Genomic DNA, 14,355 nt, shown 5'->3' with positions numbered 1-14,355 from the left:
GGCAGCAGTGGCGGCTGCGGGAAGGGAACAGGTCTGTGTGTGCTCACAGAACACAGCTGGGGTTTTTTCTGGTGGGGTTTTCTTCTTACAGCTCTGGCGGCGACGTACGGCCACTCCTGTAGCTTTGGGAAGCCTTGCCCTGTGGCGGACTGGCCATGTAATAAAGCTGTAAGCGTTTGGTCAGAGAAGCCGGCATGTTCTCTTTTGACGGTGTTTATCGGATGCACAGGCAATGCCTTGGGATTAAGGGAAAAGCTGTCTCGGAACGAGACTGGGAAACTGACCCCCAGTTAGCAGAGGAGAGATGTGAACCAGCTCTGCAAACCCATTTGAGATTCTTCTTAGTCTGGTGCAGCAAACTTTAGTTGGTTTCTAATAGTTAAACCCTTTTGTCTCTGGCAGCTTCCTCGCTAATAAAGATTAAGCGGTCAAAGCAACTCTGCTAATCTTTGGGTTTTTAACGCAGATTACAGCCCAGCTCACACTCCTGCAGCGCTGGGGCGTTTGCAGGGCGAGGATGGGCAGAGAACCGCGATCGGCGGGAGTTTGTGCAGTGAATACCCAGTTGCTCCCGAGGCACAAGCAGCCGTGTCTGCGTCCCGTCCCAGAGCTCATCTCCCCCCACGACGTGTCCGGCCGCTGCCGCTCCCCGCTGCAGGGCGCTTCCCTGGAGGCGCTACACGCTTTGTCCCGATTCCCAGTCTCAATTCCTATCCTTCCTGCACTTGGGCCACAACAACCCCCTGCAGCGCTCCAGGCTTGGGGAAGTGTGGCTGGAGCTGCCGGGCGGAAAAGGACCTGGGGGTTCTAATTGACAATCGGCTGAATATGAGCCGGCAGTGTGCCCAGGTGGCCAAGGAAGCCAACGGCATCCTGGCTTGTATTAGGAATAGTGTGAGCAGCAGAAGTAGGGAGGCGATTGTGCCCCTGTACTCGGCACTGGTGAGGCCACACCTGGAGTATTGCGTCCGGTTTTGGGCACCTCAATCCAAGAGAGATGTCGAGGTGCTGGAGCGAGTGCAGAGGAGGGCAACGAAGCTGGTGAAGGGCCTGGAGAATAAATCGTATGAAGAGCGGTTGAGGGAGCTGGGACTGTTTAGTTTGAGGAAGAGGAGATTGAGGGGTGACCTCATCACTCTCTATAACTACTTGAGAGGACACTGTAGAGAGGTTGGTGCTGGTCTCTTCTCACAGGTAATGAGCGATAGAACAAGAGGGAATGGATTCAAGCTGCAACAGGGTAGATTTAGACTGGACATTAGGAAGAAATTCTTCACAGTGAGAGTGATCAGGCACTGGAACGGGCTGCCCAGGGAGGTGGTTGAGTCACCATCCTTGGATGAGTTTAAGAGTCGCTTAGATGTGGTGTTGGGGGATATGGTGTAGGGGAGAACTTTGTAGAGTAGGGTTGACGGTTGGACTCGATGATCCCAAGGGTCTTTTCCAACCTAGATGATTCTATGAAATTCTAGAAAGCTGTGGTGGTTTCACACCAAGCAGAGGAGGATGTTTGCCCAGCATGGGTGTCGGTGCTGAGGGTACAGCCAGTGTCACAGCCTCTGAGGAGGGTTCTGCAGTGGGGCTTCCAGCTCCACGTGCGTTTGGGGTGAACCCACTGGTACCCGGCATTTCCCTGCACCGACTCCGCTTCCTCTTCCCGTACAAGCTGCTGCTCTCTGCTCCCTGAGAGCTGCCTGTAAACCCTGGCCTTGAGATAACTGTTATCTCAATGTCACCCCATCTCTCCTAGTGAGGAGCCCCGGTGGAAGTTTCCGATTGCTGCTGGAGTCACCGCAGAAGGGCTGCCCCGAGCCCCAGGGCTTGGCAAAACTCAGTGGCTCTGGTTTTCTGAGACATCTCTGTTCTCACACACCTCTGAATGCAGGTTTTTAGGAGTAGTGCCTCCTAGATGGCAAATGCAGTGCCGGAGCCCCGCGGCTGTGTGGGGTGTTAGGGCACAGGGTGCTGCCGAGGGTCGGGAGGGCAGGACGTGTGTCTCGCTTTGCAGGGACAGACAGACAAAATGGGCTCGTTCACGAGAGCTCCCCTGTCCTTAGGCTGCGGCGACTTCAGCACTGGGGTAATAAAAACAAAGTGGGGTTATTTTTAGCAGACTAAATATAAGGTGCAAGTGTTTGTGGTGACAAGAATAGGGATTTGATTCTCTGAAGAAAGATAAGGTGCTTCAGGAACACTGCCCGGTGCTGCTCCAAAATGGGATTCCGTGGGAAGCCCCACTGCAATCCTGATGGAGTTCTACATAACAGTAATTCTCTGAAAGCAGGAACGCTTTTTGTTTTAAACCTTTTTTTTTTTTTTTCCTTTTCTGTAGCTTCTTCTCTTCCATTTTAACCCTTGAACTGCGTTTGAAAAGGTGTTAGCAGCAGAGCTGACTGCTGGCTCTTAAGCCTCCTCAAGAGCTTTCAGTAACAGAACTCGCTTAGTCCGACCGAGCCTCTTTCTTCCTGCTCTGGGGAAAAAGGTCTTTATTTCTAATGATGGCTAATTATTCCCTGCCGTATTCTGTGCTCGCTTATCAGATGAATAACCCAGTTGATTACTGATGGTTATTACCCAGAAGGTAGCATAAGAACTAACTGTGGAATTCAAAGCTGTTTCCCTCCGTGGGTCTGAAGCAGGACGTTATTCCGTGCTGGCAGGGGCAGGCAGCCCCTCCGGGCTCTTCAAAGGCTTCGCTGCCAGATGCTGGGATGGAACCTGAGCTCTCCTGGCCTGTGTTGGTGCCTTTCTGCTTTGCAGCTCTCCCAGAAACCCTCCTAAGTGTGTTTTTGTGTTTCCTGCCACTCTGGCTGTGCTCGGGGACCGGCGACGTGACCTCCAGTCGCTCAGACTCGGCGTGAGCCGCTGCCCGAGCTCCTCTGTCACCCTCTGACCCCCCAGGAAACCCAAACCGGTGCCCTCTGGCTGATCGCGGGACTGGGTTCCGATGTGTGACACGTGCAGACAGGCTCACTGGGGTGAAGTATTCTTTTAAAGAAATGTTTACTGCAGCTAAAAATAAATGCATCTTTGACACCTACGACTTTGTTGCTGCGCATCAGAAAGAAAAGTTACAGCCTTGAGAGGAGAAATCGTGTACTTGGGTCGGTTTAGAATACACTCTTGAGAAAAGCCGTCTCCAGGGAAAATGTGAAATGGGAATTTCTTTTTTTTTTTAAATTATTTTTCTCAAAAATATCCCTAAACTGTCTTACCCTAATCATCTTTGTTGTCTTGAGCATCTTGCTGCGTAGGGTGTGAACCTGCTTCCAGGACATCCAGGTTCTGAAACAAAAGAAACAAACCGAGGATGTGACCGTGTTGTGGGTTTGATAATACTGGCAACGCTTTCTATCCCCTTCAGAAGAAGGAGGGGGGGATTGCTGATTTCCCCGCAGCCCAGCTCGGACTGGGAATGTGACCTGCCGTAAGGAAACAAGTGGGAGGGAGGGCTCTCCTCCCCTGTTGCCTTGTCGCTCCCCAGTAGTGAACTGGAAGAAGCGGTGGGTGTGTTACACCGATCCCCCAGCAGCGAACGGGGGGGCTGTGCAGTTTGAGGCACGTGTCCGTATCTGAGTGTCCCCCCGCTCCAGACGTGGGGGGCTGCTTGGAGCTGTGGGTCTGGCAAAGGCAGGGTGGTGGCTGGAAGGAGCTGAGGGATCTCGCCTGTCCCGGCAGGCGGGAATGGAGCGTGCTCAGGGCAGGGGACTGGGGTGGAATTTAAGCAACACGAGTAGCTCTTGCTTATCAGGTGAGTTTTATGGCCTCGTTTATAAGGGGGGCAACACATCCCCAGCTTTGTATTTGCTTCGGTTTTGCACTGAGCTGGGTGATCGGGAGTTTTCTGTGAGAACTGGGCTCTGGTCCCGATTGCTTTATTTTTTTTTTTAATATATATTTTTGTTTCAAATTCAGACTAGGTAGCCATGTCAGCCAAAGCCATCTCTGAGCAGACGGGGAAGGAGCTCTTGTACAAGTACATCTGTACATCCTCTGCCATCCAGAACCGCTTCAAGTATGCCCGAGTCACCCCGGACACGGACTGGGCACGGCTCACCCAGGACCACCCCTGGCTCCTGAGCGAGGTAAGGAGCCACCGCTTGCCTTGCTGAGCCCGGACGCAGCTCAGCGCACCCCGGCTGCTCCCCCTGGGCACGGCATGTCGTGCCGCGGCAGGTTGTGAGCAGAGCTGTGCTCCGGATCTTTCCTGAAGGACCGGTCGCTGCTGCTGCTCTGCAACATTCATTTGCAACACTGATGAAGAAACGAGCCTCACTTCAGGGCTGTTGTATCACCGTCCAGGGGCTGGCTATAAAATTCCTTTAGGGACTGTGAAATACATGAGCAGAGAGATCAGCAAACATGCAGCTTCTAATAACCACACAGAAGGCAAAGGAGGCTACTTCGGGCAAATCAGGGCTCTTGAGGTGCCGGTCCCTGCTCTCAAACCCTGACTTTTGAAGTCACGGAGAGCTTTCTCCACGGTAGCCGTTACCTTCAGCGATGGTTCTGCTTGGGTTTCCTGCTTCTGAGCACAATGCCAGGGAAAACTTCATTTCTCCTTTTTTTTCTGTGCAAGATCTTTTACATCTCTTTGTTTCATATCCGTGCGCTTTCTGTAGAGAAAACATACCCAGAGCTCTTTTCATTAGCTGTCCAAGCTGGCTGCTTTCCAGTGGTAAATTATATTAAGTCACTGGTTGGTGGAACATGAAGGTTTCACGATCCTTTACTGGCTGATGGAAGCCCCGCACTGAGTAATGAAATGCTCCATACGCAAGTGCCTGAGTGAATTGCTGGAAGATCTCAGCAGTGCTTCTGAAAAGACTTGCAGGAAGCCAGAGGGGAGCCAGGACAATACCTGTCCTTTCAGGCAGGGCTCTGTAGCGCTGGAAAGGGCTACAGGCTCCAGCAGAAAGACCGTGATCAGCGCCCTGTCCTGCAGCTTGGGCTGTTCTGGCTCTGTGCTGTACGGTGCTGCGGCTCCAGGACAGATCAGCTGTACAGGAGAATGGCACCCTTTTCTTATTTAAAAAAAAAATACTTGTAAGCTAGAGAAGTGTGTTGCCCAGGAACAGCTTTCTGTTGGTATCTTAGAGCCATTCTCAGTTGGCTGAAACATGCAGGACCCTCGGCCCCAGCGGGTCTCAGGTCTGTCCATAGTGGCCGCAGGAGCTGTCTCGGTGGCAGCCGGCTGTGCTTGCCCTGGCTCTAATAGTCTCCTTACGAGCCTCTGCTCACAGAGATATATTAGCTTCATGATGCATCTTACAAAGAGAGTTTGCAAAACCGCCAGGATGCTGTACACTGATTTTCAGCATCTTATTTCTTTTTTCTCCAGAAGTGAGTACATATGCCCTATAACAGCTGCTTTGAAACTTACCAGAGTTCATCAAAACAAGCCGTCACCTCGGTCTCTGATGTGTGCTTGTGTCTGAGCAGAAATAAGGCAGCTCTTGTCAAAGTACAGAGTGAAAATAAAACTGCAGGCATGTTGTACCGGGAGCTGGATTTGCCAAGAGACTAAAGAAATTCTGCAAGGACGTTTGCTGTACAGAATATATTGAAGTTTTTGTTTCGCTGTTTGCAGAGAATCTCTCCAGCAAAATCACTTTCTGATGCTTTTTTCCTTTAATCTCTCTTGCACAACGTTGTAGCGTTTAGTGGTGAAGCCGGATCAGCTCATAAAGAGACGTGGGAAGCTGGGACTGGTTGGAATTAACCTCACTCTGGATCAGGTGAAGGTTTGGCTCAAACAGCGTCTGGGCCAAGAAACCACGGTGAGTGCTGCCCGAGCACCAAAAATGGAAGGTTGTTGGTTTTTTGTTTTGGTTTTTTTTTTTGTTTGGTCTTTTCTGGCTCCTTGCATGGTAGGAGCTGGTGTGCAGGTACTTCTCTTGGTTATGGTTGTTTAAAATGCATGTTACGCTGATGCCAAAGCAGGTGAGAAACTGTCCCGTGTGTAACTGAGCGCTGACAGTGACAGGGAGCCGAGCTCGGTGCTCCCTGGTGCCGTGGGCTGCCCGAGCCCGCTGTGCAGGGCTGTGTGCTGGGAGCTCCACAGGAATTAGTGCCGTTGTCCAAATCCCTTCCGCTTGGGAGCCAGCAGTTGAGAGCTCAGATGCCATGTCGAGTTGGCGCAGCTGCTTCTCTTTAATACCCAAGGCAGATTTAACCAGACAAGTATAAACGCTGTCATAAAACTGTCCTCTGACTGTAGCCAGCCAGTCTTGGCTGATGACTGAGCGTCACTTCAAGTCCTTATTTTAACTTGGTGCTGGCTTGTAATATTTCTTCTCTCGGGAATGACACCGTGAAGCTAATGATAAAGAAACGCCTGCCATCCCGGCTGCCGTGCTTGGGGAGCTGATAGAGTTCTGCTGTGATGGCTTGGCTGAGGCTCCAGCGCCGCGCGGCCGGGCCAGCGGGGTTTGCCTGAAGGCCATTGTGAAACCGCAGCAACTGCCTCTCGTGTGCCTGCCCAGCGGGAGCCACGGGTGTCGAAATTGCTTCTTTAGCACAATCCAACAACTGCATGTAGAGGAAGGGCTGTGCCAAGGACTTGCGACCGACGGTGTTTGCTCCTCAAGTAGGAGGTATCTCCCACGGCTCTGCCGGAATATCCCTGGAGCCAGGAAATTGGGTTTGGATGGCAGGAGGGCATCTCCGCAGGACAGTCCCTGGGACCTTGCTGTGGCTGCCGGTGCCTGCAGCAAGAGGTGAAAGGGTTCTCCTGCTCCTCCATGCTCCCCGACAGCACCTCCAGGGGACTGCTCCTGCCGCTCCCTGTCCAGCTCAGGAGTTCCCTCACTTTTGATTTTTCTCAAGTGATTTTTAGAGCAGTGTTGATTAATTCTCGAAGCTCGTCTTACGCTGTCGTAAGTGTGGGTTCTGGACAAGCGTTTATTGGTGTTTGTCTGGTTTTCTGCCTACAGATTGCTAATGCTAAGGGAATCCTAAAGAATTTCCTGATTGAACCCTTCGTCCCTCACAAACAGGTTAGTCTACCACGTAGAGCATTAAAATGGGCTTTTAAGTCTCTTTTGACTTGCACGTGGCTTAGATGGATTGATACAGTGGAGAAACCAGAAGTTGGGGAGTGTGCTGTTGTCGATGCGTGTGGTCAGAGCAGCAGGAACAGCGTCGGCCCGTGCCAGGAGTTGTTAATAGCCGTGTCGGCTGCTCTCGCTCTGCTGGGAGGAGGTTTCGGATCATGGGAGAGGGAGCGGGTTGGCTGGGAAAAGGCAGCTCACTGCTCCTTGAACCTCACACTCCGAGCGTGGAAACAAACTGTTGATGTGAGAGATCTCAGTTTGTGCTGGTGAAATACTCATACCCCACTATGGTTTGCGGGAAGGGTGGAGGTATAGGAGCTTTTGGTACACACAAGAACGGATCCTCATTTACACTTCAGTTGTGTAAGATGGGAGCAGTTTTCTCCAGAAACGGAAGGTGTTGTCCCTGGCAGGATTCATCAGGATGCAGCACTCGGGGCCCTGCCGCCCCCCTCCCAGGCCAGCACAGCCTGGGGGTGACTGTGCTGCTCCCCAAAAGCTCAGCGGGAGGCTCGGGTGCCCTGTCCTCAGCTCTGACACAAGAGCCGCCTCTTCGGGGTGTTCTCTGGGTATGACCTGCTAATGCCTGTGCTTGGACCTGGCGCAGGAGGAAGAGTTCTACGTGTGCATCTACGCTGCCCGGGAGGGAGACTACGTGCTCTTTCACCACGAGGGGGGTGTGGATGTGGGAGATGTCGATGCCAAAGCTCAGAAGTTGCTTGTGGCGGTGGATGAAAAACTCAGTGAATCGGATGTAAAGAAACATCTCCTAAAGCACGCACCAGCAAATAAAAAGGAGTAAGTACAGGTGCCCGGTTCCGGGCACAGCGGCCACCCAGCAGCTCCTCTCCTTTCCTTCAGTGCAGCATCCCTTCATTGTGTTTCACCCCACAGCTTGCTTTCCTGCCCTTCGTGCTGCCCTTAAAAACATGCCGTGCATCCTAAATCCATAATCCTCTGACCTTATCCGAGCCTCTTGTAAAACTCAAAATAAGTGTTCCCAGTGCTTTGAGCCCCCACTTGACGGGAGCGTTTCTCAGGCTGCTGAAGCCTTGACCTCTGAGACGCAGGAGACATGAACTGAATTTTGATCCTTTGTGCCAGCATAGAAGAGTTTCTTTTATTTAGTAGAAATGGTGATGTGAATCCAATTGCTAACTCGGAAACGTACTCTCCCGTGCTCTGGCCTAGCCTAAGAAGGCATTCTCTTGGATTCCTTTGCTTAGTGCAAGCTTATCCGTAGATCTCAGAGCTGCTTCTGCATCTGCTTTAATTAGATGCCTATAGCTAGTTATCTTAATATGAGTCACGATTTTTCCAAACGTAACGTAACCACTGATGGCATCGTTCAGCACTGAAAGGCTGAAGAAGCCCATCACTAATAGAGTTTGCCGCAGTCTCTCCCCATCCCAGCTAACGAAGCTCAGTTCTGACAGATGTGTATCTGACAGCCAGAGCCAACGATGCGTTTCCGTCTCTTGGAGAGATTAAACAGACCCACCGTCTACATGACAGTTGTGAGCAACTGTGCTCTCAGCAGAGTTTGGTGGAGTGTAATTAAGATGAGTCATCAAGGTCTCCCTTTCCTTGAGTCATCTCCTGGGCTTCTTCCAGAGAAAATGAATGAGAGTGACAGAAATTGATAGAGTAGATCTGCGGATTGCCACTGACAGAAATGAGGAGAGCAAGGCTGGGCTTTATATTTGGCTGCTTTAATGAACTTGTCTTAAATTTTGTTTACAGCATCCTGGCTAGCTTCATCTGTGGCCTCTTCAACTTTTATGAAGATCTGTATTTCACATACCTCGAGATCAATCCAATAGGTAACAGATATTTTTGGGAGCAGGACTTTCTGTTCTAAAATATTAGAATGCGTACTTTATCCTGCTGTGTTTGATGGAGTTGCAACAGTACTAGGAGGCATATGCAAAAGAAAAGTGGCTGTGATGTGTCCTGGAGCTATTACTTGAATGAATGAAAAATGAGGGCTCCTTACAGGTGTCCTCTGTTCTCTGATTTCCTTTTGGGGTGTTAAATCAGAACTGAAGGATATAAAAACTGCTCCGTTGGATCAGAACAAACCAGCATCTGAGCCTGGCCTGGTCCGTGGCCATGGGCACTGGTTGATTCTTACAGGAACTTGCTGGGTTTGGTAAATACAAGAGAGCGAGCAATGGGGAGGAAGGGAAGAGAGGCGACCTGGCTGTTGTAATGATCTCTCTGTGGTGTCAGGTTGTGAGTAAATCTGTTACACGCGTCTTTGTACAGAGCTAACTCTGACTTATTTTTCTCCAAATGCAGTGGTGCATGATGATGGTGTCTACATCCTCGATTTGGCCGCAAAGATTGATGCAACCGCTGACTACATCTGCAAAGTGAAATGGGGGGATGTGGAGTTCCCCCCTCCCTTCGGCAGGGAAGCTTACCCAGAGGCAAGTACCCGCTCTGCCCCACATCCCTCTGCTGTGGGCTGCAGGAACAATTCCTCATCCCTTGTATCTCCTCGAGGTTTTCCTCTCTTGTGGGTTCTGGGCTGTGTTTCAAGTTCCTTGGCATTGCCATCCGTGGTAAGAGCTTGCGTGAACCTGTGCACAGGTTGCTGTAGCACCAGGACTTCTCCTAATTGCCCTCGGAACTACAATTGTTTTCCATCTGCGCTTGGATGTTGTTTCAGTTCTTTAATTTGGAATTAACTTTTGTAAATGGAGGCTTATATTTAACTTCATTCAGCTCTTCTTTATGTGGTTCCTGCCTGCGTTGCTCCCCTGTCAGACTTATTTTTTGTTGGAGCTGGTCACCGGCAGCTGATGCTCCCCCCTCAGTCCCCTTTTCTCAGAGCAGCACTTGTGTGCAAACTGTGCATGTGAGTACGAATCCAGAGAAAATAGTTACCACCTCTCAAACTTCAAAGTAAAAAGTTAAGATGTTCATACACCTGTTTTCCTGAAAAGAAGAGGCCTGCGGGCAAACCTCTTGTTTTATGGTTAGAAATGCCTGTTTCCTCTCCGAGTGCCCAGGGTCTGTGCTGCTGGTTGCACAAACACTGCTCCGTACACAGTGTCCCAGCAGCCTCAAAACCCCTTGAAGTAGAGCTCTCTCCTCAGTTGTTCTGTTACGTATTTCAGGTGATTATTCTGCCATCTCCAGAAGGATTTATGTCCTGACTTTTTCATTTTAATAATTATAATTATGCTTCAGTTGGGGAAGGTTTTTGTAACATGGCCAGGAAATCCATTTAGCTGTTTCTCTCCGCGTAGCTTGCTGGATGCCAACACTTAACTCAATTTGCTCTTAAAAGGATTAGTTCAGTTTTTGTCTCTGAATCATCCCTCTGGAAGTCACTGGGAAGGTCATTACGGCAGTGCCTTTGCCGAGGATGTTAATGAACTCCCAGTGAAGTGCTCCTCAACAGGCAGCACACGGGGATACAGGAACACCCCATCGAGCCAGATCACAGCTCTCGGTGATTGCGTCCTCGGCTGCAGCACAGCCGGGGAAGGTGTAGCCACAGGTGTGATGAGTTTGAAATTTCCTCCGGTCTCAGTCTGTAGACAAGGTCAGAAGGAGACTTCAGTTCAGAGGCGTTTCATTCTGTGACTGTCATAAGTGGAAGCGTGAAAGCTGGAGCTCCCCAGGGCTGTTTGAGTAGAGGGGAGAAGGAGGGGCCGGTGGGGTACAGCTCGGTGAAACAGCCACCAGCGGCTGCGCTTCCAAAGCTTTTCATGTGCAAACAGGAAAAATCTGCTTCTGGATCTGCACTCTGCAAATGAAGTAATATCAAATTTATGTACAGCAATGACTTGTGACTTCACTCGGGACAAGCAAGAGACAAGCCACAGACCTTATCTACACAATAGATTTTGGAGGCTGTGACTTTTTTCCAAACACAAATCAAAATTTGAGCGTATGCTCAGGCTGATCCCCTTTGAATTTGTTACAGAGAACGGCACAAGCTGTCTCTATCCAGGCCAATTCCAGCGCGTTCTCTTGGAGAACATGTAGCACATCAGTCCTGGCCCCGAGGGGCTGTGTCCCTTACAGAAATGGTGATTGCGGTTCTGCTCTCCCTCAGCTGCAGCTGAGAGGAGGCGTGGGAGATCTGCGGGTCCAAACGGCCTCAGCACTGCGACCCCCTGCTTCGGAAAAGGGACCCGCAGAAGAAAGCTAACGCGTGTGCTGCTCTCTCTGCAGGAAGCCTACATTGCTGATCTGGACGCCAAGAGCGGAGCCAGCTTGAAACTCACTATTCTCAACCCCAAAGGCAGGATCTGGACCATGGTGGCTGGTGGCGGCGCCTCTGTGGTCTACAGGTAACAGGAACAGGGTTTCCAGAGGGGGGTAGAATTAAGAGTGCTGGAAAAAGGTAATTGATGCAGCCTCTGGAAAGGAGACTTCTCTAAAGCAACCTTTCCCACACCGTGACTGCTCGGGACCTCTTCAGAACAAAGATGCTGCGCAGGTTTCTTGCCGAGATATGGAACGTAGTGTCCTTAGAGATAGTTTAATTCTGGGAGGCTGAGATGTTCATTTCCAAGTCAAAAAGATGGCATGAGGTGGCTGGAAGCTGTTTCTGGTAACATCCTGGCTGGGGCAGTCACTGAGTTCCCATCATATCTGGGGAGTATAATGAGTTTAATCATAACTGGCACAAGGGGAGAGCAGCTTTGTTTTCGGGAGGCAGCATGCTCTCTCTGTCACACTCACAAGAACTTGGAATGCTTTATTAAGACCTTTATAGTGACTCAAAAGTTGTAACTAATCTCTAAAATAACTTTTTTTTTTCACAGTGACACTATCTGTGACTTGGGGGGCGTGAATGAACTGGCTAACTATGGGGAGTACTCGGGAGCCCCGAGCGAGCAGCAGACCTACGACTACGCTAAGACCATCCTCTCCCTCATGACACGAGAGAAGCACCCTGAAGGTAAGGGACTCGCTGGGGTTTCAAAGCTTCTCAGCTGTGAAGCTGCATGTGGGGAAAAATCTGAGTAAATCTGGGCTGTTACTGTGCTTAGACCTCCCTGGCAGAGCCTTCAACGTGCTGCTGCCTTCCAAGTGAAATAGCGATGGATTTCTGTCAGCTCTTGCTTCAGAGACAGGAGCGAATGTGGTTTGAGATTCTTATCAGAAAAATTCTTGCTTAATGCAAAGCTCTTATCTCCCAGGCTCTGCTAAACACAACTTATTGCAAACTGCTGGCGAGTCTGAGCTGCAGCGTTGTTTCACTTCATGTCCTAAACTGCTTCATGATCTTACAGTACCCTGTGCTCTTGAAACAGTTTTATTTATGCGTTGTTTCTTCCCTCAGGTAAAATCCTGATCATCGGAGGCAGCATTGCAAACTTCACCAATGTAGCAGCCACCTTTAAAGTAAGTGACTCTTCAGAAGTATCAGGGAACACCCACAGTCACCACCCCCGGCTCGGGGCTGTGCTGGCGCTGATGGGGTGTCTCTTCCAGGAGTCCCCAAGGTGATGGGACGGGGCTGCCCAGCTCACCTGTCCCGGGTGCTTCTTCCAGGGCATCGTGAGAGCGATCAAGGATTACCAAGGCCCCCTGAAGGAGCATGAGGTGAGGATCTTTGTGCGAAGAGGAGGCCCGAACTACCAGGAAGGTTTACGTGTCATGGGAGAAGTTGGTAAGCACCAAACATTTCCTTCAGTTTTGTTCTCGCATCCTCTTTCTTCCCCCTGCTTTCTGCTGAGCCTTTTCAGGGCCCAGTGCTCCACTCTGGCAGAAGCTCAGCTTGTTCCTTTCCCCCCCCGAGGCTGACTGTTCTTGTGTGCACGCACAGGGAAGACCACTGGGATCCCCATCCATGTCTTCGGCACGGAGACGCACATGACTGCGATTGTGGGGATGGCGCTTGGCCACCGGCCGATCCCCAACCAGCCGCCGGCCGCAGCCCACACCGCCAACTTCCTGCTCAACGCCAGCGGCAGCCCCTCGGTGAGTCCTTCCCCCCTGCAGGCACCTTCCCCTGGTGAACCTCCCAGGAACAGATCTTGGCCACCATTGTACTTCTGCAAAACTGCTTAGTTTCGGAAAACTGAAGTTCCTCTGCCTGCGTGGGTTATCAGGAGGGGCCCTCCCAATGCCCACCTCACTCGTGCAGAAAACGTGACCCTTCAAGACCAACGAGGTGACTCTTGCATCTACTGAGAACTTGGTCTTTCAGGAGGTTTCTCTCACTTGACCGAAATGGTCCTATCTCAAAATCAACTTTCTTTGGTTTTCTTTATAGACTAGCAGAGCCAAGGTCTCGTCCTACTCGCTCCAGGCCCTACCTGGCACGCTGACCCTCACTGACTCGGCTTCTCTTTCAGACTCCGGCACCGAGCAGAACGGCCTCCTTCTCTGAGTCCAAACCAGATGACATTGCTCCAGCCAAGAAGGCAAAACCAACAGCCCCTCTTGGTAAGCCCTGCATTGGAAACAATCGCTAGCAATTCTCTTCTGTTCCCAAAGACAGAACGTGGGCTGGACTAATGCTTTTTTCTGGCTATAAAGGGAAGCAATTTTGTTGTACCTGCCTTTGTTCTGAAATTAGTTAAGTGCTTTTAGAATGTTGTCACGTGCTATTCGCTCATACACAGGACGAGTCAGAGTTGCTTTACCTGAGATGTTCCTTTGAACACTCTGCAGTTTCTAGTTGGCAAAATGCAAAACTTGATGTCCAGGTACCTGGGGAGGAAGCGCAGTGGAGAGTGCTCCAGTTCACTTGTTTTTTTTAACAAAAGCAAACCCCCGAAGCCCGAGTGCTGTGGGGAGGAGGGAGCAGCAGCACCCCCTGCTGTGGGGACGACAGCAGCCGACTGTCAAGTTGTTGCATGAGTGATTCTCTCTTTAACAGATTCAGTCCCGGCTTCGAGCCCTGGTTCAGGTAGGACACGTGTGACGAGCTGAATGTGCCTGGCCTCGATGGCAGCTGACTTTTTAGTTCTTGGTTTTGTTGCTGTGTTTTCTCTCCAAAAGTTTGCAGTGTTGTCTGGTCCTTCCCTCCTGCCCAGCATATTTAGCTATCACCGTATGAACTCTTCATCTGTTTTTTCAATTGCAGATCACACGCTCCTTTGCACAACACCTTACTGTTTCTGGGGGAGGCAGGGACAGATCTCAAACAAACTTTAATTTTTCTTCCCTTCCCCCCACAGTCATTTTAGATAAAAACAGACATAGGCATATTGTGGAAAAGCTCTGTTCTCGTTGCTTTCATGAAGAAGGAATCACTAACCGTGCCTAATAACTGGCATTTTGTTTCAAAGGGAAACAAAAACAGTGCAGGTGCTGTGCTTATGAG

The 14,355-nt window shown here is 50.6% G+C and overlaps 1 protein-coding gene across 2 annotated transcripts in view; it reads left to right on the top strand.

The window, feature by feature from the left end:
* Nucleotides 1-14,355, top strand: part of ACLY (ATP citrate lyase) — a 28,132-nt gene that overhangs the window by 3,551 nt on the left and 10,226 nt on the right. The window contains exons 2-14 of one of the 2 annotated variants that reach the window (XM_074162999.1): nt 3,916-4,085; nt 5,658-5,780; nt 6,936-6,998; nt 7,663-7,853; nt 8,799-8,878; nt 9,357-9,487; nt 11,247-11,365; nt 11,843-11,979; nt 12,364-12,425; nt 12,576-12,693; nt 12,850-13,004; nt 13,382-13,472; nt 13,909-13,938. In XM_074162999.1, coding sequence (XP_074019100.1) covers nt 3,927-4,085; nt 5,658-5,780; nt 6,936-6,998; nt 7,663-7,853; nt 8,799-8,878; nt 9,357-9,487; nt 11,247-11,365; nt 11,843-11,979; nt 12,364-12,425; nt 12,576-12,693; nt 12,850-13,004; nt 13,382-13,472; nt 13,909-13,938 — 1,459 coding nt within the window. In that variant the 5' untranslated portion in view covers nt 3,916-3,926. The remainder of the gene's footprint in view (nt 1-3,915; nt 4,086-5,657; nt 5,781-6,935; nt 6,999-7,662; nt 7,854-8,798; nt 8,879-9,356; nt 9,488-11,246; nt 11,366-11,842; nt 11,980-12,363; nt 12,426-12,575; nt 12,694-12,849; nt 13,005-13,381; nt 13,473-13,908; nt 13,939-14,355) is intronic. The other variant, XM_074163001.1, reaches the window with a different exon arrangement.

This window comes from Numenius arquata, chromosome 23 (genome assembly GCF_964106895.1).
Source record: "Numenius arquata chromosome 23, bNumArq3.hap1.1, whole genome shotgun sequence".
Lineage (NCBI taxonomy): Eukaryota > Metazoa > Chordata > Aves > Charadriiformes > Scolopacidae > Numenius > Numenius arquata.
This window is presented reverse-complemented; position numbering and strand designations above follow the sequence as displayed.